This window comes from Bos mutus, chromosome 16, assembly GCF_027580195.1.
Source record: "Bos mutus isolate GX-2022 chromosome 16, NWIPB_WYAK_1.1, whole genome shotgun sequence".
Classification (NCBI taxonomy): Eukaryota; Metazoa; Chordata; class Mammalia; order Artiodactyla; family Bovidae; genus Bos; species Bos mutus.
The window spans coordinates 25596962-25621438 of NC_091632.1; the positions used below are offsets into that span (position 1 = coordinate 25596962).

The window sequence follows — 24477 nt, forward strand, 5'->3', positions numbered from 1 at the left end:
TCAACTCTCACATCTGTACACGACTACTGGAAAAACCGTAGCTTTGACTAGATGGATCTTTGTTGGTAAAGTAATGTCTTTCCTTTTTAATATGCTGTCTAGGTTGGTCATAGCTTTTCTTGCAAGGAGGAAGCGTCTTTTAATTTCATGGCTGCAGTCACCATCTGCAGTGATTTTGGGGCCCAAGAAAATGAAGTCCGTCACTGTTTCCATTGTTGCCCCATCTATTTGCCGTGAAGTGATGGGACCGGATGCCATGATCTTAGTTTTCTGAATGTTGAGTTTTAAGCCAACTTTTTCACTCTCCTTTTTCACTTTCATCAAGAGGTTCTTCAGTTCCTCTTCGCTTTCGGCCATAAGGGTGGTGTCATCTGCATCTCTGAGGTTATTGATATTTCTCCCGGCAATCTTGAGTCCAGCTTGTGCTTCATCCAGCCTGGCATTTCTTATGATGTACTCTGCATATAGATTAAATGGTGACAATATACAGCCTTGACGTACTCCTTTTCTATTTGGAACCAGTCTGTTGTTCCATGTCCAGTTCTAACTGTTGCTTCTTCTTGTTGTTGCTGTAAATAGAATGGCTTTATTTGTTTTCAGAGTTATTAATTGTTCAGTTTCCAGGCTCATAAGTGCTAGAGGTAGAATTTCAGTCTCACTCCAAAGTTGTCTCTTTGAGTATAGTCATACATTAAAATTAAAAATGCATATAGTTTGCATTATGTGGTCTGTTTATCTGAGAAATTGAATATTTCTATCAGAGTTAAGATGAGTAATAGTGGTAATAGATGTAAGTGGTTGGCTTAGATAAGCAAATATTCATCAACTATTAGATGTTAATTTTCTCCTATTCCCTATTTTCTAAATTGCTTCTAAATGATGTGGTGCTCAAAAGTCCAAAATTTAAGTTTTGTTTCTGTGGGTTTGGTGTAACATTGCTTTTTTCAGCCTCTTATTCTTCCCTGTCCTTTATTTCTTTTTCTCACAGCCTGGCTCAGCATTTAGAAAATGTTTTGATATCTGATTTATATTCTTCCTCAATCTATCCTATAAGTGTTGTTGTTCAGTCACTAAGTCATGTCTGACCCTTGGTGATCCTGTGGACTGTATGTAACCTGCCAGGGTCCTCTGTCCATTGGATTCTCCAGGTAAAAATACTGGAATGGGTTGCCATTTCCTTCTCCAGAGAATCTTTCCCATGCAGGGATCAAACCTGTGTCTCCTGCATTGGCAGGTGAATTCTTTACTACTGAACTACCAGGGAAGCCCATAAATGTTACCAGTGAGCATGATATTCTGTCCTTCTACCATCAAGATAGAATTAGTGGGAATCTAGCAAAACTGATCAGGGAAGTTGATGTTAGTCATACTCCGGGTTAATTTAAATACACAAAGCCACTACTCTTGACCTGGGCCTGGTGTTCTGGTGAAGAAATGCTGCTAGTTCCTGCTTGTAAGAATTACATGTTTTTATCTTTTGGGTACCTATAAAGTATTCTTTTTCCTTCCTTTCTGCTCTTCCCTCCCCTCTTTCCTTTTTCCCCCTCCTTTCTTCCCTTTTCCCCTACAGCTCTCACCTGATCTTTGATCTTGTAACCTGGAAGGACCTTATTGGTGGTGGTGGTGGTGGTGTTAAAGCAGAGTTTTTTGCTACACCATGTTGTAAATTAAGCTAGTGATAAGAATGAAGTTTGGGGAAAAAAAGAAGTTTGAGTCATAGTAGACAGTCATGTAATACATAGTATTTATGTAGTACTTCTAGTACTGTGTATTTTCAGACAGATCTTCTAGTAAAAATAACTTTAATAGAGAGCTTTATTAACTAAGATTATCATTAAAATTTTTCAGTGATTTTGTAATTTTATTGATATCTTGTTTTAAGCTGGAGAGTTTAGCAATGAAATCATAGGGATTGAATTCTGAGTATGTTTTTATAGATTATTTGAACAAATATGTGTATATGTATTTATTTATTACTATGAGTCCTAAACCAAAAGAACTTTGTAACTTGAAGTATGTTTTTTCCCTTCTTACCTCTAATCATTCATGCTTTAGGGAGAGTTCTATTGGTTTGGACAGCCAGTGCTGCTGAAATAAGGATAATGAATAAGGTCTTTGTTTCTTTTAGTTCAGGCCATTGGAAATATGAGTTCAGCCAGCAGGAAATAGCTTGCAGCCGGGACTCAAGTATAGGGAGTGTAGTATATACACATACACACGCCTCTTCACAGACATTGGAAAACTAGCTCCACCAGTCTGAAAAAGAAGTCAGCTTTTTTGATTTTTAACATCACATGAAAGGATAACATACCAAGTTATCTGCAAGGCAGTGACAAGTGTCCTAAAGAATAAGGTTAGAGGACCTTTAGAGCTCGAAGAAATATTTCCTAATGATAACCACATGTACAATTTTTTTTGTTGTTTGGGATGTTTGTGAGATGAGAAGTAAAGACACCTTCTGTTTTGGTCTAAATATAAGATTCTTCAAAGAAGAAATGAAAGTTGTTAGTTAATTAGAGAAAAGGTTGTATTTTTTTAATGCATTTTGAGTTCTGGCATGACTTATACAAATTTTTAAAACTCTTCTCTGAGTTATTGTGCCTTGACTGTGGAAAAATTTGTAATTGCTCTGCTGCTGGAAGTAAATTCCAGAAATTTCCAGTTTCTTTTGTTGGAATAGACTGGTTGGTGAACACATGTATGTCATTCTGATTCATCTCTTAGGTTTGACTTTAAATGTCATTCTATGCATAGATAGACGAATTGAGGTCATTCCACTTGCGGAGTCTGGCTGTCTTAAAATTCTTCTCCAGAAGGTAAGAAAAAAAACATTTCTCAGTAGTTTTTGTACCACTCTCTACTGAGGCAGCCTCAAATAGTAAAAGGAGCACGGGCTTAGGAGTTATATAAGACCTACACTTTCGAATCCTGGCTTCACCAGCTTACTTTGGAACTTGAATAAGATACTTAGCATTTCTGAGCATTTGTATATTGGTGATAACAAAAACCTGTCCTTCAGGGCTATAGTTAATATAAATTGTAAAGTATCAATTAAGGTATGTAAAAGTGCCTAGTTTATAATGTGTGTTCCATAAATGGTAGCTATTATTGTAATCATACTATAGAGCTAGAATTGCTTTGAGTTGTTTTAAATTTGCATGGAAAACATGCTGGTGGGCGTTTTGTGAACATTAATTAAAAAATACTTGAGTGCCTGCTATGTGCACAGTGCTGTTATTAGTACAGAGAAACATTAGTGATCATATTGTTGAATGCAAACAGGTATCTGTTTAAGGAATCTTATCTGCAAATGGCTGGATGACTCTTTCCCAAATGCAAATACCTTAATACTATCTCACAACAACTATACCTTCAAAAAAAAGGACAAATGATAAAGTGAGAAATATTGAGAAGGGGATGCCATTAGGGAGATACTAAAGAGTTCTCTTAGAGACAACACAATCCCTGAGTTCTGCTTATATCACTCCTTTAAACTCTCTTGAAAGAATTCTCTCTCAAGAATGACATCTGCATGTGGAACTAATTAAGCAAGGCAGATACACTTTCTGTTAATAGAAAGAGTTTTCCCCTCAAGCCCATTGAAGAAGTAGTTAGCTAGGACCAAACTGTAGATCATACCTCCATAGTTGCATGAAAAGACCATACCTTCTAATAAAAAATAGGAGAAAAACACAGTAGATAGCAAAAATGTGGCCCAATCAAAATCTCTGAATATAATAAATTATAGCAAGTTTTTTGGGTAAGGTTTTGGCAATATTTTGGACTCCAAAATCAATACAGGTGGTGACTGCAGCCATGAAATTAAAGGATGGTTGCTTCAAGAAAGAAAAAACTATGACCAACCTAGACAGCATATTAAAAAGTAGAGACATTACTTTGCAGACAAAGGTCCGTCTAGTCAAAGCTATGGTTTTTCCAGTAGTCATGTATGGATGTGAGAGTTAGACTATAGAGAAAGCTGAGTGCCAAAGAACTGATGCTTTTGAACTGTGGTGTTGGAGAAGACTCTTGAGAGTCTCTTGGACTGCAAGGAGATCCAACCAGTCCATCCTAAAGGAAATCAGTCCTGAATATTCACTGGAAGGACTGATGCTGAAGCTGAAATTCCAATACTTTGGCCACCTGATGCAAAGAACTGACTCATTGGAAAAGACCCTGATGCTGGGAAAGATTGAAGGCAGGAGGAGAAGGGGACAACAGAGGATGAGATGAGTGGATGGCATCACCGACTAGATGGACCTGAGTTTGAGCAAACTCTGGGAGTTGGTGATAGACAGAGAAGCCTGGCGTGCTGTAGTCCATGGGATCGCAAAGAATCAGACACGACTGAGCAGTTGAACTGATAACAAGTTCTCCATTTCCTTGAAGGTGAAGTTGATAGTCAAGATTTGAATTCTGTTTTGTGAGGAAGATGAAGATCTGTGAAGGGAGAGAGGAGACCTCAACATCTCCCTTGATGTTGACCAATACATAATTAAGTATGACATTTAAAAATAAAACTATAAGCTCATTACTTTCTGAAATAGACTTTTTGAAAACTTTGCTATTTGGTTTTAAGAACATGTGATGGCTATTTTTACTTTTGGGTAGTTGATATTTTGCCCACAAAATGAGTAAAATACTTTAAGAATGGATTATAACATGTTTCATTTTAAATTTGGTTCATCCTTGAAAATTGAAATTGTTTATGCTTTATAAAGCTATAAAAACTACTTACCTATTGATGAAGTTGCTTTGAATTTCTTTCTAAAAAGCATATTGTGGGACTTCGTTGGTGGTCCAGTAGACTAAGACTCCAGCCTTCCAATGCAGGGGGCCCAGGTTCGATCCCTGGTTAAGGAACTTGATCCCACATGCAACAACTAGAGACCTGGCATAGAGAAATCAATCAATAAAGCATGTAGCTTTTATAAATCTTGAATCTTAGGAATCTGAATACATAGAAGAAAAATCTAAATGATATAGATCAAATTTGCACACGTCCTAGTAAATCTACAAACTAAATTCTTTCTATTTCCAAGTTCCAAATCTTAAGTTATAGGAATTGGTAGCAAGGAGATCAACCAGTCCATTCTAAAGGAGATCAGTCCTGGGTGTTCTTTGGAAGGAATGATGCTAAAGCTGAAACTCCAGTACTTTGGCCACCTCATGCAAAGAGTTGACTCATTGGAAAAGACTCTGATGCTGGGAGAGATTGAGGTCAGGAGGAAAAGGGGATGACAGAGGATGAGATGGCTGTATGGCATCACCGACTCGATGGACGTGAGTTTGAGTGAACTCCGGGAGTTGGTGATGGACAGGAACTGCGTGCTGCAGTTCATGGGGTCACAAAGAGTAGGACACAACTGAGCGACTGAACTGAACTGATATACATTAATTTTAACGTCAAGGCTAAAAATTGATATGAGTATGTGTTTGAGAACATGTGTAAGAACAAGATAAACTGGATATAAATGTATGAAGAATATTATCAGTAGTTATTTCTGGGTGATCAGATCCTGATTGCTGTTAATTGTCTTCCTTACTGTGCATTTTGGATTTTAGAACAGGGGCAAGTATTGCTTCTGTAATTAGGAAAAAATGATATGTCAGCAGATATTAAATATATATTCTAGGAAAATGGTTATGAGTCACGCATATAATCCATGCCTTTGAGTCGGGTAGTACTGGAGTCAGACATTTAGGGAGTAGTACTTTGTATTTTTCTCTGCTGTACGATTTTTCCTCCCTCCCAGATAACAGTATCAGTGATGGCTTTCTCCTGGCTGGCAGCATAGAGGCCGTAGGATGCCTGGAGTTGCTGTAAAATATGTGAACCAGCAGTGTTTTATCAGAGCTCTGGTGGCCTTCCTTAACAAGTCTGGGAAGCTGAAAGTTCTTGAATGGGTGGACATCATCACACTGACCAAGCATAAAGAGGTTGCTCCTTACAATGAGAACTGGTTTCTATACATGAGCTGCTTCCACAGCATGGCACCTGTACCTCTGGGGAGGAGGTGGAGTTGGCTTAGTGACCAAGATCTGAGGGCAAGGGGGGACCCTCAGATACGGTATCATGCCCAGCCAAGCCACTTCAGCGGAAGCTTCAGGAACATGGCCCATTGGGTCCTCCAAGCCCTGGAGGGGCGGAAAATGGCACAAAAGGACCAAGATGGGGGCTGCAAACTGACACTTCAGTGATTGGGACAAAATCACCGGACAAGCAGCATCTGCCAAGAAGAAGCATTAGAACCAATGATGCTGGGTTACAAATTGCCTCCTTCATTAAAAAATATTACCAATGATAAAAACCCTGTAATTGTAATGCAGTAAAGAGTTATATGCAGAGTACGTCATGAGAAACGCTGGACTGGAAGAAACACAAGCTAGAATCAAAATTGTTGGGAGAAATATCAATAACCTCGGATATGCAGATGACACCACCCTTATGGCAGAAACTGAAGAGGAACTAAAAAGCCTCTTGATGAAAGTGAAAGTGGAGAGTGAAAAAGTTGGCTTAAAGCTCAACATTCAGAAAACGAAGATCATGGCATCCGATCCCGTCACTTCATGGGAAATAGCTGGGGAAACAGTGGAAACAGTGTCAGACTTTATTTTCTTGGGCTCCAAAATCACTGCAGATGGTGACTGCAGCCATGAAATTAGAAGGTGCTTACTCCTTGGAAGGAAAGTTATGTCCAACCTAGATAGCATACTCAAAAGCAGAGACATTACTTTGCCAACAAAGGTCCGTCTAGTCAAGGCTATGGTTTTTCCTGTGGTCATGTATGGATGTGAGAGTTGGACTATGAAGAAGGCTGAGTGCCGAAGAATTGATGCTTTTGAACTGTGGTATTGGAGAAGACTCTTGAGAGTCCCTTGGACTGCAAGGAGATCCAACCAGTCCATTCTGAAGGAGATCAGCCCTGGGATTTCTTTGGAGGGAATGATGCTGAAGCTGAAACTTCAGTACTTTGGGCACCTCATGTGAAGAGTTGACTCATTGGAAAAGACTCTGATGCTGGGAGGGATTGGGGGCAGGAGGAGAAGGGGACGACAGAGGATGAGATGGCTGGATGGCATCACTGACTCAATGGACGTGAGTCTGAGTGAATTCTGGGAGATGGTGATGGACAGGGAGGCCTGGTGTGCTGCAATTCATGGGGTCGTGAAGAGTCGGACACGACTGAGCGACTGAACTGAACTGAAAGAGTTATAAACATTATTTTGGGTGAAAGTGAAAGTTGCTCAGTCGTGTCTGACTCTTTGCAACCCCATGAACTATATATGTAGTCCATGGAATTCTCCAGGCCAGAATACTGGAGTGGGTAGGCTTTTCCTTCTCCAGGGGATCTTCCCAACCCAGAGATTGAATCCAGGTCTCCTGCATTGCGGGCAGATTCTTTACCAGCTGAGACATCAGGGAAGCCTGAGAATACTGGAGTGAGTAGCCTATCCCTTTGCCAGAAGATTTTCCCAGCCCAGGAATTAAACCGGGGTCTCCTGCATTGCAGGTGGATTCTTTACCAGCTGAGCTATCAGGGATTACTTACTGACCCAAAGAGAGTTAACCTTGTACAAGTTTAGGGGCTCATCAGTTGTTTGTTTTTATTTTTGTACCTTTCACTTCTGGTTAGTCATGCAAATCTTCCCACTTGAGCTCAGCACATTTATTCTTTCAGTGAATTTATTTTCAAGGAAGGGACCACTTTTAGACTACAGAGGAACTAAAATTTTAAATTATGGTGTCAAGTTTACTAAGCACTTTACATGCATTTAATCTCATTTAAGGATGCTGTAGAGTACTTGCCATTATTTTCCTGTTTTACAAATGAAATTTGTAAGATACTTAAATAACTTAATGAAGGACACCTCAATTTTTCACTGGCAAAGCACAAGGTTTCTTAATACAGAGTCTGAAGTCTTGGATTTAAAAAACAAAAAGCTTGTTAACGTTTGAGATTGTAGTCTTTTTGTAATCAGAGGCCAATATTTGTTCCTAAAGATGTGATTGCTGAGAGTAACGTAGTATAGTGTGAAATTGATGCTCTTTCTTATTAGAATGCTGGTTAGCTGCTCTGTTGGGAGGTTGAACGTTAATAACAGGTACGATATGGCCACTTTAGAGATCATCTAGTTTTTACATAGCTTTGTTTCTTTATCTCAATAATAATGGAATTGAACATATTTTAAGGACTGCCATTAGATCCTGAAATATTAGTGAAAGTACCCCTGTCTTAAAAGGGGAAAAAGTGGAAGCAGTGAGATTTTATTTTCTTGGGCTCCAAAATCACTGTGGACTGTGCCATGAAATTAAAAAGATGCTTGTTCCTTGGAAGGCAAGCTATGACAAATTTAGTGTATTAAAAAGCAGAGACATCACTTTACCGACGAAGGTCCGTCTAGTCAAAGTTACAATTTTTCCAGTTGTCATGTTTGGATGGATGTGGAGAGTTGGATCATAAAGAAGGCTGAGCGTGAAGAATTGATGTTTTTGAATTATGGTGCTGGAGAAGACTTCTGAAGAGTCTTTTGGACAGCACGGAGATCAAGCCAGTCAGTTGTAAAGGGAATCAACCCTGAATATTCATTGGAAGGACTGATGCCGAAGCTCATTTAACCTACTTATATGATTATATTTGAAATAAGTTGCCTGTAGCTGGATCATACATCTGCGTTTAGGCTGTTGTCATATAATGTAATTATTAATATGTGGATTTAGGTCTGCTGTTTTTATTTTTTTCTGTTTGTTCTTCTGTTTCCCTTTTTTTGCCCTCTTGGATTATTAACACTTTTTCTTTTTAGTTTTGCTTTTTTGTTTGTTGTATTTTTGGCTATATCTCTTTGTATAGGTTTTCTAGTGGTTGCTGTATGGATTTCAGTATACGTATTGAACTTTTCACACTCTACCTGGATTCATCATTTTACCACTTCGAGTAAAATATGGAAGCCTTACTGTCATACAGTTCTCTCTTCCCTCTTTATGTTACAGTTGTTACATTTACCTGCATTAAAAAGTCCCTGCAATGGGGTTAACATTTTTTGCTTCTAACCATCAAGCATATTTTAAACAACTCAAGAAGAGAAGAGTAGTCTATATGCTATTTACTATTTTTGTTTCTCTTTATTTATTCCTAATGAATAGTTTCCTTCTGGTATTTCCATTCTGTCTGAAGAGCTTCCTTTAACAGTTCTTTCAGAGGAGGTCTGCTGGTCGCGAGTTCTTCCCTTCAACTGAGAAGTCTTTGTTTCATCTTAATTTCTAAATATTTTCTGTGATTATGGAATTTGGGGATGACAGCTTTTTTCTCTCAGCACTTGAGATAATGTTTTTTCATTTCTTTTTAGCCTTCAAGTTTTGAAATTCAGTTGTCAGTATTCCAGCTCTCTTGTAAGTGTGATCCTGCAGTGAAGTAGTGAAACTCCTCACCTTACCTCAGTCTCTTAACGGACTTTACTTCTGGCCTAGAGCCTGATGTATCCTGCCTAGTAGATACTTTGCACATCATACTCACTCAATAAATAATTAACTGGATGAATGAAATGTGATATAGATTAAAAGAGCCAATATTTTAATAATTTAATAAGTGTGGATGTAGAGTGGGTAGTATATATAGTTTTCAGATTTTCAATGAGTATATATTTTATAAACTGAGAACAATTTAGAAAGAATACGTCATACTAATAACTTTGTTGTGTTTAGTCTTACTGGCTTTCATTTATCATTTTTTGGTGATAATTTTTTCATGCTCACTTTCATTTTATTTATTCTCTAAAATGTTAAAGGTGGTATTAGATGGCTTAGGTCATTAAAAACAGCATAGAATGAAAAGTTTTTTAAAAAATACTTTGAGTGTCTTTTGTTAATTTTTATAGTTTTCTAACTTAGATGGCTGTCGTCATTGAAATTCATTCCCCACAGAGCTGTTTGCATATCCTTTCAGTGTCCTTAATGACTTGATGAACCTTGCCTAATTTTTATTGTGGGAGTTGTGTAGGCTTTTTCGTTTTCCTTTTTTCTTTGAGCTGTGTGACTACAGACAAGCAATATTTAATATAAGGGTTAATGTGAACTCCTGAGTGTCCTGTCACTGTAGCTATTCTCTTCTTATCCAGAAATAATACATAGAAATTAACTATTGTCTGAACAATAGTTGCTTTTGTAGAAAAGTATTGAATTATTGAGAATTTTTTTAGGGGGTCCCTTATTCAGTGCTGTATAGTGCAATTTAGAGGGGGGTCGACATGCTTTAGCAAAAAATATTTGTTGATTTGTATTTGTGTGTGTAAGTTTATAACATAAATGGAGATGTCTAGTTGCCAATTAGGAACTGAACAACATAAACAGCACTGATTTTTTTTTTTCCAACTTCACGAATGAACCTCTTAATTGGCATTTTTTTCATGTTCATGATCCAGAATTTAAAAACTTAGTGTTTATTCTCAGTTGTCCTCATTTAAGACTGTGGCATTTGGCATGAAATATTATGCAGCTGTACATAGGAAAATAACTATTTCTATGTGCTACTGTGGAGTGATCTTACAGTTAAGTGAGAAGAGCAGAGTGGAGAAAGAGTGTGAAATATCCTACTGTTTAAGAAGAAGGGCGGGGATGTGAGCATGTATCCATTTACATTAAAACAGTGTAAGAATAAAGCATATAAATTTAGGTTTCCTCTAAGGAAGGAGTGACTAGGATAGAGAGAAGGGTGCTTCATTCTGTAGATTCAACTTTGGAACCATGTAAATATTTTATGTAATGAAATAAAATGTATAAAGCAGAACTGAAAAATTGAAAATAAAATGAAGCAGATTAACTCATGTGGATATCCTTGTAGCAACAGTTCTCAAAATTTGATTGTGTTCAACAAATCCCTCTGTTGACATTTGCACTGATGGTGCGAAAGCACTGTTGGTAAAACTGCTTAGTCCTTGATAGAAATCAAGGTAGTGACATTAAACTGTACCTAGCCATCACTGCATTGTCACCGCCACACTCTCGCTAAGAATTTCCTTGATGAAGCAGTAAAAATGATTATGTTTATAAACAGTCTTGATTCTCAGCTACATGTCTTTTTAGTATCCTATGTGACAGAATGGAAAGTGTGCAGAAAGCACTTCTGTTGCTCACCGGATGCTATGGCTGTGTGTAGAGAGACCCGTGTCCACGTGTGCTGTGCTTCTAACTGAGCTGGCTGCTCTTTTCTGGGAACCCTGTTTTCACTTAAAAGATTGAATGACAAACCATTCAGAATTGGGATTTGGTAGACATTTTCTTGAAAAATGAATGAAGTAAATCTGCTATTTCAAAGAAAACAGGGGAAAAAAAAGACAAAACAGGAATTGTTGGAAATGGTAGAATTTGGGCTCTTAAACAAAAATTAGAATTTTATAAAATTAGTAATAACCATTGTGATTGTGAGAACTTACCTGGTACTCAAAATTTTTGTGGTGAGATTGATGGTGATAGTAATGAACAGGATGTATCAAAGTTACATAATGGAATATATCAACATTTAGTGGATATATTTCCAGATGATCAATACATGATGTTAAAAAATGCAGAGTACAAGATAGACTTATTTCAAGTACAAGTTAAAATAATTTTAGTTTGACAGATTATAAAAATTTTATCTATTTGGTTTCAGATTTCAGTATACAGTTAGGCTTTAAAGAACTACTAATTGTCGAGTTTTGGTATAGTATCAGAGAAGAATATCCATCATTATCTGAAAGATTGTTAAAATATCTTTTCCTTTTATACCTCCATATCTGTGCACAGTTAGATTTTCGTATACTTCAACATAACATCACAGTAGATCAAATGCAGAATGAAGGTTCATCCATCTTGTTTTAAGACGGATATTAAAGATATATGCAAAAAATGACAGTGTTACTATTACCTCTTAATTCTTTTCAAGAGTAGTTATTTTTAATAAAATGTTAACATATGAGTTTATTATTTTGAAATTAATATTACAATTTCTCAGTTTTAATTTCAAATATGGTAGATAATGATAGATACAACCTACATAACAGAGGTCTTTGGAGAGTCAATACTAATTTTTTTTATAAGTTTTTAAGAAATATTTATTTATTTATAGCTGTGCTGGGTCTTTGCAGCACACAGGCTCTTCCTTGCTGCTCAGGGACTTTTCTCTAGTTGCGGTGCATGGGCTTCTCATTGTGATGGCTTCTGTGGCAGAGCGCAGGCCCTATGCGGGCTTCAGTAATTGTGGCTCACAGGCTTAGTTGCTCCTCGACATGTGAGTTCTTCCCGCACTGGGCGTCGAACCCAGGTCCCCTGCATTGGCAGGTGGATTCTTGACCACTGTACCATGAGGGAAGTCAAATACTTATTTTTTTACTTTAAAAACTGTAATTAGAAAATATACATAGCATAAAACTTACCTTTTATACTATTTTAAGGTATACAGTTTAGTAGCCTTAAGTACATTCACAGTGTTACATAGCCACCCAAGTGCAGAGCTAGATTTCCAGAGCTAGAATAGCTTCTACATATTTCATATAAGTGGGATTGTACAATATTTGTCATTCTGTGTCTGACTTATTTCACTTAGCATGATGTTTTCAAGGCCCATCAATATTGTAGCATATATAAAAACTTTATTCCTTTTTATCGTTGAATAAATTCCATTGTGTGTACCATATTTTGTTTATTCATCCTCTGTACTCCTGGTTACAATATAGGAGGATTAAAAAATGGAGCTATTCATTATTGATAATTTAAATAGATTTACTGATTAAATAGTAAATCATATAGTATAGAATATAGATATCTATAGAACATGAATTATGGAGCCTCTTTCCCTTTTATTTTTTGTAATTCAGGGAAGGAGAAATTCAACCTGGTATTTGAAATTCTGAGTCATTAATTTGAGGTAACCCGTTAGTCATTTAACTCTTACTTTCCTCATTATGTTAACAGTACTGGCTTCATAAAAGGTTAATTAGTTATTACCTACACCAGAGTCATTCTTTCTTTAAGCTTGCATTATAACTTTTGTAACATCTTTATTGAAGGCTGTATCAGTTTTACTATCAATAATTTTACCCTGTTACTTTGGTTGACCTGGAACCTAGCACAGTGGCTGGTACATAACAGCTACTTAACAAATATTTGTATAATAACAGACATTCTAGAATTATTTTTGTAGGTTATATCCCTAAAGTCATCCATCATTGGTGGATTTCGCTAGTTTCATTCTTATAAGGCTCTTGAGTTTTATTTAACTTTGTTCTATATATTAACAAAGATTAGGCTTTTACTTTCAGAACCTTTAAAGTTTTCAGTACTATCATGCCACGTTTTTAACCTTTATTAAGCAATAGAGCCAAACTTTTACTGAAGGCCCTCATTTCCTGGCTTCTGTGCTTATGAATCAGATTGCAACCATTTCTTTAACTTTGGATTTGTGGTTTCTTGAACTTTAAGTGATGCAAAAGATGACTGTTGTTAGGCGTTTCCTCTCTTTTAAAAGTGTATTTGGTGTTTTATTGTAAACATGTTTTCTCCAAGGAAACTTCTGTACAATCTCACTTCATCATCTCCTAGGAATGAAATCCCAGCTACATGCAGTGACGCCTGTGTATTTTATCATTTGTTACTCATGTGTGTTGGTTTTTACTTATTTAGTTTTTCAAAACGTTTCAGAGTTCTTGAAGTAACTCTATTCTGACTCAATGTTTTGCTGATTACTAGACATTTCCCTTTAGGTAACTCTCCACCCACATTGGACTTGTAAATGTTACCCTGCCATTGGTTCCCTTTGGCCACTGAGTTCATGAATAAGTGTCACATGCATGTGGTATTGCTTGTCAGAGGCTAGAATTCCAAGACTTCCTCTGTACAGAGAACAGTTAAACTTTCGTGCTTCTGGGCAGAGGAATGGTCTTTGGGATGGTTCTGCTTCCACCTAATTGTTATGGCAGAGATCAGGACACATCGCTTTGCTGTCTATGCCATGAGGCCTCAGAAACGGCTCTCCCCAGCTTGACAGGTATGATAACAGGGGTGATCATTTGCGGGAGGGTAGATAACCACAGTAATCAAGCCTGAATGAGATTCCAAAAAATTTGTACTGCTATTGTTGTTAACATCTTTATTCTTGGCTAGTGAAGCTTCATGTGTTTTTTCCCTGGTAGGGCCTTAGTAATAAAAGAATAAATGAATAAATGAATAATGTGCAGTATTTTTTAGTTTTAAGATATGTGTGGCTTGATATTGAGAACAGTTGAATGGTTTATCCAACCACCCTAGTTTTTAAAAGCAGTATTAAAAAGTATTAGCTTCCTTAGGGATTTGCCTGGTGGTTTAGTGGTTAGACTCCACACTTTCACTTCCGTGGGCCCATCTGGGTTAAACTCCTGCTTGGGGAACTAAGATCCTTCAAGCCACGTGGCATGGCAAAAAAAAAAGTATTAGTTTTTAAGAATATGCAGTCAAAGTAGAATTCTGGCAAGGTAAGTGTTTATAAAAATGCCTGGAAATGCCTGCTAAACTGAAATTTTTTATTAATTTCTCCAATTAATAACTGACAAATTTCTACTTAAACTGATAAAATTTATTGAATGACTAATTGGTGAAAGTGTTTTTAATAAAATTAAACATTAAATTTAGGAATTATCTGTGAATTTGAGTTTGAGTCTTGTTTAGTCCTGATAATTTTCTGTACAAGCTACTCTTACTAGTTTTACCTTATTTTTATTGTATCCTACAGGCATATCAGTAGAAAAAAATGACCTTTTCTTAATAGTCATAATATATTTCTGCTGGGACCTATTTCTGGGTTCCATATTCCATAAGTAAAAATTAGAGTCTTCTGTTGCCTCATCGTGAGTCCATGATGTGCCTCCATAATAGTGATTAACGAAGGATAACTCGCTATCTAAGGTACCTTATATATAGTAGTCACTTAACATTGTTCAAAAATAAAACATTCCCAGCCTGCGCACTTGTATTTGGGCAGATGCAGTAGCTCTGAATCATCCAGATTTGTCTGTCTTAAGCTGACAAGGAAAGGAGCATAGGCTGGATCTACTGGATAACACTGTGGCATTTACTTTCTATAGACCCCCCACCCCTTTTTGTCTTCATTCCTTAGTTTTTTTGCCTCCATTTAGCTCTTTAACTCCTTATGATTTAAAACATGTTCATTCTCAAGAAAATGTTAGGATGTTTCTTGTCTTTGGAAAATTTCCTCTTTTGTTTGGTGCTAGTGGGTAGGATGGTGTTTAAGTGCATATCCTGTGCAGGCAGATTGTACAGGAAACTGACCCTTAGTTCTATGAGAACAAAAGAGTGAGTGGGAAGAAAGAAGAAAGGAAGGAAATAAGATCTTTTGACTTGACCAAAAAGACTGTAAAAACCAGAGATGGGAAGAAGGGGATTGGAGAATAAAAAGGATTGTTTTCCAAGATGTGGTTCTTTTTGTACTTTGGCCTCTGAAATGATTGTCTTCCTGTATTTATTATTTTGTATATTTGAGAAATGTACAGTATTGTTTGGCATGTGTATATGTTTTAAGTTTTCATAAAATTGTGCTGAAGGTCTCATTCTCTTTTCTCCTTTTGTCACTTAACATGGTTTTAAGAGGCTGACTTGCCTTTCAAAATCCTCCTTTGAATTTGATGGAGTTCCTCTCCAGTACAGATGACTCACATGTCATAGACATATCCTTGCATTTTGACAGTCTGTCATTCTACTGTCATCAGTGCAAAATCCAGTTTAAATGTGCTCATCTAATTTAAATGCTTTCTTTTCTCTGAAACCTTTTCTGACTGCAGAGTTTTGTCTTCTGTCCTCTCAGTGTATACTCTGTAAGTGTAGCAGAATGTGTGATTCATTTATTCAATAGATTGTTTTTGAGAGCCCCTTATATACAGTAACTGTTCTGGGTGCTTGGAATTTATCAGTGTACACAAAGCAGATAAAAATTACCTGTCCCCATAAAACTAATATTCTAGTGGGGTGGGATAATAGCTCACATGAATATGATGATAGACAAGTAAATTGCATTTTGGGGCATGATAAGATCAATGGAGAGAAATTAGTAAAGGAGACATAGGGGATGTGGAAGTGTTGTCAGGAACAGATGCATTTTAAAGTAGGATGGTTAGAGAATGCCATACCAAGAGGGGAACATTTGGGTGAAGTGTCGTGTCAGTGGCTTAGGGAAGGATGTTTTGGGCAGGTGGGAAAGCCAGTACAAAGGTCCTGAGGTGGGAGTGTGCCTGCCTTGTTCAGGTAACGGCAGGGAGGCCAGTAGTCAGAATGAAGTAAAGTAGGGAAGGAAGAGTAGGAAGATGAATTGGGCAAAGGCCCTCGTAAGGACTTTAGCTTTTATTCTAAGATAGGGAGCTGTCAAAGAGCTCCAAGTTTGGTCATCCTAGTTTATTTCAGTGGATAGTACAGCTGTTCCTATTCACTATGCTTATGTGCTTAAGAAGCAAGATACCTGTTTCAGATTATCTTTTCAGGACATTTGGACATATCTCAGGTTTGTTGTAACTTTCTTAATGTAAAATGATTTAATTAGCTGTGAAAATTAAAAAACACATTCTTTTTAAGAGGAAGAAGGAATGTGAAGAAGTGAAATAAACTGTTAGGAAAGCATCTGACCTACAAGAGGAATTTCTGTCTATAGGATATCGACAGCTACGAAGCCATTTAAAAAACACTGGTTAATGCTATTTTAAAAGACTGCTTTTTTTTTTTTTCTCATTGTTTCCTGTCACTTATATTTTTATGAAACTTAGTTACTCATTCAGTCAAAATTACTGAACACATATTATATGACTCTTGCTAGAAAAAAAGATAAAGTTCTTATGCTAAGAAGCTTATTTTGTAAAGCTGGGGAAATGAACATAAATGGAGGATAAAAATAAGAGGTATTACTGTAGCAAGTATAATGTATGTGAGGCTTCCAAGGGGAGGTTACATTGAAGTTGAGTGTTTTTAAAATGAATAGAAGTCAGCCTGTCAAAGAAAAAAGAGGAATGAGTTCACATTCTGGGAAGATAGGACTATGTGAACAAAGGCAGAAAGGCAGGAAGCATCATGGTGTTTATTCAAATTTAAAATTCAAGGCGTGGAATGGGAGAGAAGGGAAGCTGGAGAAGTATTAATAGGTGGAGATATGATTATAAGAGACCTTGAAGGCCCTGTTAAAAGAGATTTTTAGCTTGATGGTGAACTATTGAAGTATCTTAAGAAGAGTGACATGGTCAAATTTTTGTTTTAAATAGATCACTTTGCCAGCTGTTTGGAGGATGGATTTGAGGGAGACAAGACTGGAGGCAGTAGTCCAGGTGAGAGATGTTGGGAATCTGAACTAAGACATTGGCAGTACAGGTGGAGAGGAGGGAGTGGATTGGAAAATAAAACCACGGATTCAAGGGGTTTTCTTCTTCATATATGATAAAACCAAGTTTAAATTAAAAATGAGTGGAAGAGAGGGAGACATACTAGAAAAGAATTGTTATATGACAGAGGCAGTTGCATAGTGGCAGAGTGCCACTAAAACCCATTTTTAGTGACTAAGAAAATTGCTACTGAAAGAACAGTGTGTTTTTGGTATGATTATTCTGAACTGTGAGAAGCAGGTGATCTTAAACTAACATGGTGTAAGGATCACCTATTTGTTTAGTGTAACTAAATTTAGGAACCACAAAGCCTTGAAGAAGAAACCAGGTCTTACAAGGCTTCAACCATTACAGGTGATAGAAACTCAATAAATCATGTCCGTTGCCAGCCGTATTTTGAGTCCTAATTAAGTTACAGTATTTTATTAAAAATATATGAAAAGAAAATAAGGAAAAATTGTTTTTTATAAAAACAATTAACAGTGGAAAGCTGTTATGTTATAGACTGTACATGGTAGTACAAAGGTATTTTGGGATGCCAAGAATATTTTGTATTAAACCAAAATACTTTTCTGTTTAGTAGATAATTTTAGGGTTTTTTTTTCTAAAAGCACTATTTCTATAATTTTCTATATGTAAATGGAGGGCCTGGATTAATACAATCTATACATATTTCTTAAAAATCTCTGTTATCTTTTCTGAAATTTGTTTTATATGGAGATAGTAAGGGGAGAAAGGTACTTTGGGGGGACTTAACTTCATTTATAAAACATACCTATTCCTTCTTAAAACCACCATCATCTAGACAAAATATCTTGTGTGTTTTATAAAATGAACTGGCATTTCTTTTTGAGATTTTTTTTTTCTTTCATTTTGAGGAAACTATGTTTCCTATTCATTTACCTCTGATTTTGGTTCATGCATAAGCATCACAGCTAAATGCTCATTTTGTGTTCTTTGCTCTATCTTACTATGTTTTCAACAAGTAGATTTCTCTCCTGCTTAGGAGACATGCCATCTGCTCATTCTTCATGACTCCACAACCACGTGTATGGTTTTGTTCCTTGCTGGAGCCATCAGTATAATGCCAACAGCTAAAATACTGTCTGTGTAGTGAATTCAAATGAATCTCCAGCTGTTGGACTTGGTGTAAACTCCTTTCTCTCTATGTCTTTCAGAAGCCTTGCATCGCCCCTACGGTTGTGATGTTGAACCCCAGGCCCTGAACGAAGCCATCAGGTGGAGCTCCAAGGAGAACCTGCTTGGAGCCACCGAGAGTGACCCTAATCTCTTTGTTGCACTTTATGATTTTGTAGCAAGTGGTGATAACACACTCAGCATCACTAAAGGTGAGCTTCTACGTGACATCCTCTCACTTTTCAGTTTTTATTAGTGGTTAAGAAATAATGGGATCTGTTCTGGATTCTGCCTCTGACTGGAATTAGGTAGGTAATTTGGGCCCAGATACCTCTGATTCATTGGGGATAATGCCACCTTATCTACTTCATAGAGTTTTCATTAAGGCTAAAATGAGACAAAGTACATTAGAAAAAAAACACTGCACAATATATACATAAACTCGACTCCTTCTCAAAATTCTGTTCTGTAGATAATATGCCAGCATCTGTCTGCCACAAAGGTAAGGTTTACCGTACAGCTCTTTTCAGTGAACTGTGGCTCACTAAGAGGAGTCGGGTTTCCAGACCCCAGTGCTACTCTTAAGTGTCGTTCGTGGGCTGACTTCCTGTGAGACCATTCGTTACCAGTCTACACTGAGATTAAGAACTTGTACTCAAAATGTAAAACAACTACATTGCTAAGTACACTTATTATTTAGTTCAGCTGACATTTCTTTTTTTTAACAAAGCTGAAGAAAGTGGTCCAGTGATTCGCACTCTGGCACAAGCATCTTACCTTGCTGTGGACCTGCTTTGGGTAGCACTGGCCTAGACAACTTCTCTCTCACTTGTGTTTGTGTGTGTTAGTGAAAGGACTAGCAGGAAGGGCTTCTATTGCAGTAACACTCACAACAGAGTAGTAGTACTGTTTTCAGTAGTAAATTCTTAACAAAGAGAACACCAAGAACATAATCATGTAAAAACCATCCATTATTGGTTTTCTGAAGAGGACAGAAAATGTGGAATTTTTATGAGAAAGAAATAGGAGTGTGGGCATTGTCATTGTATACATGAGTTGGATTGATAATCTGCTTATATTTTTCTTGTCTTTTGAATGTATTAAAGCTTCCTACTAGGAAAAAATAAGATTCTGGATAATTTTTAGCTACCTGCAAGTATAAATTAAATGATTCTTTGTCAAACAATACTTCTCTTATTTGTAAGGTTTGAAATGAGATAGTAAATGAGAGTGGATCACCAAATTAAGAAGACAGGTCTCCACTCAAGGAATGTTACCCTGAAGTAAAATATTTTTATACATCAATTCTTAAAATCCAGCCAGATTCATCAAAGGCAGAAATCCTTAAAACTGAGTTTCTGGGGTATATGTATGTCCCAGAGTGGGGATGATGGTATGTATACATGCATTTGATGGTATTTGTATGTGTGTGCAACTGTGTTTTATGATGGGAGGAAAATTTTACAGTTTTAGGATACAGGAGTTCAGAAATATTTTATACTCTGTGTGGTAGGTAGTCTCTTTGGGCTACAACACAGTCTTTTACTTTAAGGTGCTTCATTGGGAAAGTTGGTGAAGGTGACTCAGAACACTCTTTCCTAGATACAATTTTCATGTCAGTATTTTCCAAGATTGCTCAGTCACCAGCGATACATTGATAAAGAAAGCCTTTTGATTCATCAGTTACCAGTTATACATCTCAAAAAGTGGGATTTCATTTATCTTATAATCAACAGTGATTTCTTTTAAGGGCTTCCCTGGTGGCTCAGCTGATAAAGATTCTGCCTGCAGTGCAGTAAACCTGGGTTTGATCCCTGAGTTGGGAAGATCCCCTGGAGAAGGGAATGACTGACTACCTGCTCCAGTATTCTGGCCAGGAGAATTCCATGGGCTGTATAGTCCAAAACCTATGAAATGCCAGGTTTTTATCCAGGTTCTTATTTTTAATTTAATATAAAATATTGTCATGCTAAAGCTGTTTTTTTATTTTAAAAGACAAAATATATTTTTAATTAAATAACAATACTTATTTTAGTAATTTCTTTGAAGGCAATATTTTGCCTGAATTAAAAAATCAGGTTTCTCTGGCAATAAGGTCAATGTTTATTCCATTGTTAATCTTCATGGTACTCAAAAGTTCCAGAGTAGAAAATTCTCCTCCCAACTGCCAAAAAAGAGAAAAACAAATAGCCCCAAACCTAGAGTGTTCGACTATATCCTGATTATGATGACCTGTCATTATCAGTTCTTTGTAAGGAAAAATAATGTACTTGGTAAAGAACTTAGTCTTCTCAGTTTCTTAAGAGTATTAGAGAAAAGCTGCTGACTGACAAGTCTTATATAGCTTTTCTGACAGCACTAAGATTTGTTTTCCCTGCAGATATGATTGGGGAGTATTTATCAGCACGCTTGTGCATTTCCACCGCCACTATCTACACACTATCTACCTGTACACACAGGTAGTGTGTGTACAGGTAGATACAGATAGTGTACACACAGATAGTGTGTAGATAGTACACACACTACCTACCTGTACGTGTGTATATTTTCTGTGTGTGTGTGCGTGCGCACGTGCACATACCCGAGTTTTTTCTCACTGAATGTCTCACAACCCAGGGTCTTAGTGAGATAGTAGGGGCAAATAGAAAGTCATATTGTGGCAAACATTTCTGTAGACCACTGAAAAAAGATGACTGGCAGAATAATAATTTTGAGTTTTTCCCCAGCAGTCTTTGCTTGGTAAGTACTGGGCCATGTGCTTTTGATTGCTGCGGCTTTCTTCTGTTCTCTGACACTGAGAGGTGGATGTGAACTCTACAGGAAGGCTTGCATCTCTCAGATATGGGGGTGTAAGGCCTTATAAGGATTTATATTTTTTTTATGACCTTGCCATGCAGCATGTGGGATCTTAGATCAGGGATCAAATCCATGCCTCCATGTATTGGGATCATGGAGTCTTAACCACGGAACTGCCAAGGAAGTCCCAGGAATCTTTAAATTATCATTTACTGATAATGATATCTCTTACCTTTCCTATTTTGCCTGGGCTGCAAGTACAGGATAAGGAAGCATGTTTAGGGAGTCTGAAGTTGATACTCACAACTTTATTAAAGAAATCAAGGACATTGAAATTGATAGCAAAGATACTCTGAGTAACTTGAGTCTTAGGCTCCAACTTTAGTCTCAACTTCTCTTTGCCACACACTAATTTGAGAAGAGTAGATGGGGGATTCATTCGTTATGGGGAACGGGAGGGAAATTATTTTAAAACTTCAGTCCTGGAAAAGATTGTGCTTTTGAGGTCCTGACTGCCGACCCCTACCTCCTCACTTTTCTTTCTGAAATATTGCTGATAGCTCTGTGGTCTGTGCTTTTTTGTTTTTTGTTTTTGATTGATGGTTTTTGTAGCCTTGGCCAACTGAAATTTAGAAGTAATTTTAATGTCTAATCCCTAATCCTTGATTGCTGTTAGCACTGAACCATATATATGTTCTGTGACCATATATATGTTTTGAGGAAAAAATTCATTTCATTTTTTTTTTTTTTTAAGAAGTGAGACCATGTCCTATTCCAGACATTTGAGTGACCTTTTATTCTTTGTGTGCTACCTTAGTTATGTATATGGAGTTTCCTGTAGTATAAAAGCTTTTGAAACCCTATTGATAATGCCAGAAAAACATGTCTAAGTATGCTTCTTTTGTTTAAGCTACAAGCTAAAAATATCAGTCAGGCTATGATGATAGCAAAGTTCATTTTCATTATCTTTAAAAAAACTGTGCTGGTTTAAAAGTTCTTGATTCATTTTTTCAGTGAATTTCAAGCTTGACAGTAGACTGTTTCTGTTTAAGATAAAGTCTTACATCTTTTCTTTCCCTCTGTAATGATCTCCTGGCCAGGTGAAAAGCTCCGAGTCCTTGGTTACAACCAGAATGGAGAGTGGAGCGAAGTTCGCTCTAAGAATGGCCAAGGCTGGGTGCCAAGCAACTACATCACCCCTGTGAACAGCCTGGAAAAACATTCCTGGTATCATGGACCTGTGTCTCGCAGTGCAGCAGAGTACCTACTCAGCAGTCTGATCAATGGCAGCTTCCTGGTGCGAGAGAGTGAGAGCAGCCCCGGGCAGCTGTCAATCTCGCTCAGGTACGAGGGGCGTGTGTATCACTACAGGATCAATACCACCACAGATGGCAAGGTAAGACTGGCCGGCAGCCACCTCTTGGTGTGAATGGGCCTGCTCTTTAGAAGCAATATTCAGAATGATGAAAGAATACAATTTTTATGTCTGACATGAAAGAAACTAATCACTGATGTGAGTTTGAGCTGTTTGGCACATGAGAGAGAGCTTACTCTTTTCAAAACAATTCAGTAATGGAAATTAAAAACAGTATTACATTAAGAGTTTAAAGATGAGCTAGATTTGAAGATGAAAAATGAAGGAAACAGCTGTATAAGTTAACTGGTATCAGTATACAGATATGCACGTATACATCCAATACATTGTGTGGAATTTTATAAATTAAACCTTTTATCTATGAAAATTATAATAATCTCTACCAGAAAGTTTAAAGAGTAAAACTTTAGGCTTCTGAGACTGATATTGATCATTAATGTATGTTAATGTAAATAGGTCGATCAGTCATTTAGCACTTTGCAGGTTAGAAAGACCAACTGTTTAAGAATGGCTATGTTAGAATGGAACTGTCTTACTTTATAAATGGTAAAGCGTAGGTTTATATCAGTTCTTCTATTGAACAGTAAATGTATAGTTATGATGTGCAGGCTAAGTTGCTCTGTGGCCTATGGGATCTTAGTTCTCCTACCAGGGATTGAACCCACATTGCCTGCATTGCAAGGTAGATTCTTAAGTGTTGGACCACCAGGGAAGTCCTTGAATAATAAATTTATGTTGAATTGTTTCTTCCAGTCTTTCTCTCTTTATGATATGCATAGTAGGGGAAAAGCATAGGCTTTAGAGCAAGCAAATCTGGTTTGCTGGGTAACTCCATCATTTATTCACATTGTGACCTTACTTAAGCCTCAGTTTCCCATCCCATTTTATTGGAAGCATTCAGTGAGATAATTTCCATAAAAGATAATGGCTGGTAAAAGGTAGGAAACAGTAAATTATTAATTTTATTTGCATCACCCAATAAGATATATTTTTTCTTCAGGAAACCAAATAGAATCAGATAAGGGCCACTCAGCAGAATCTACTTATGGTTGTCTTCCCAACAGAAGTGAGTGCATGTGTGTTCAGCAGACATGTACCGGAATATTCATAGCAGTGTTATGTGTAGTAGCCAGAAACTAGAAACACTCAACTGTCTGACAGCAGTAGACTGAATTAGTAAATTGTGGTATGTATGTAAAATGGGATCTCACACAAAGTGAACACAGTACTACTACACACATTACTAGGAAAAACTATGACCCACTGGCTGTCCACTTTTGCAAATAAAATTGTATTGGAATACAGATACACCCATTTGTGTATGTATTGTCTGTGGCTGCTTTCTCAATATTAAGGCAGACTTGAGTAATGACAGAAATGCTATGGCCACAAACCTAAAATATTTACTATCTGGCCCTCTAGAACAGTCATAGATGAATCTTTTACACATAAAGTTGAGTAGAAGGGATTAGTGATTACTGAGGAATGGGATGAGGGGAGTGGGAATGACCTCTAACGGGTCTGGAGTTTCTTTGTAGGGTGATGAAAATGTTCCAAAATTAGATAGTGGTAATAGTTGGACAATCAGTGCATTTATTAAAGATCACTGTATTGCACAATTGAAATTGTGAATTTTGTGGTGAAATGTATGAATTATATCACAGTAAAAAAAAGTTCGGTGAAAGAAAACAGGCACAAAACAATACTTATTGTGTGGTTCCATTTGCATAGGTACAGTTCACAATCTAAGCTAATCTAAGGTGTTAGAAGCCAGCAGAGTGGTT

General features: G+C 37.0%; 1 protein-coding gene and 1 pseudogene across 1 annotated transcript in view; both read left to right on the plus strand.

Moving 5' to 3' along the window:
• ABL2 (ABL proto-oncogene 2, non-receptor tyrosine kinase) overlaps positions 1 to 24477 on the plus strand; it is a 106276-nt gene that overhangs the window by 58998 nt on the left and 22801 nt on the right. Inside the window, 3 exon segments of the mRNA XM_014480050.2 lie at positions 17269 to 17331; positions 18564 to 18734; positions 22419 to 22714. Coding sequence (XP_014335536.2) covers positions 17269 to 17331; positions 18564 to 18734; positions 22419 to 22714 — 530 coding nt within the window.
• LOC102266015 (small ribosomal subunit protein eS19 pseudogene) lies at positions 4420 to 6250 on the plus strand (annotated as a pseudogene).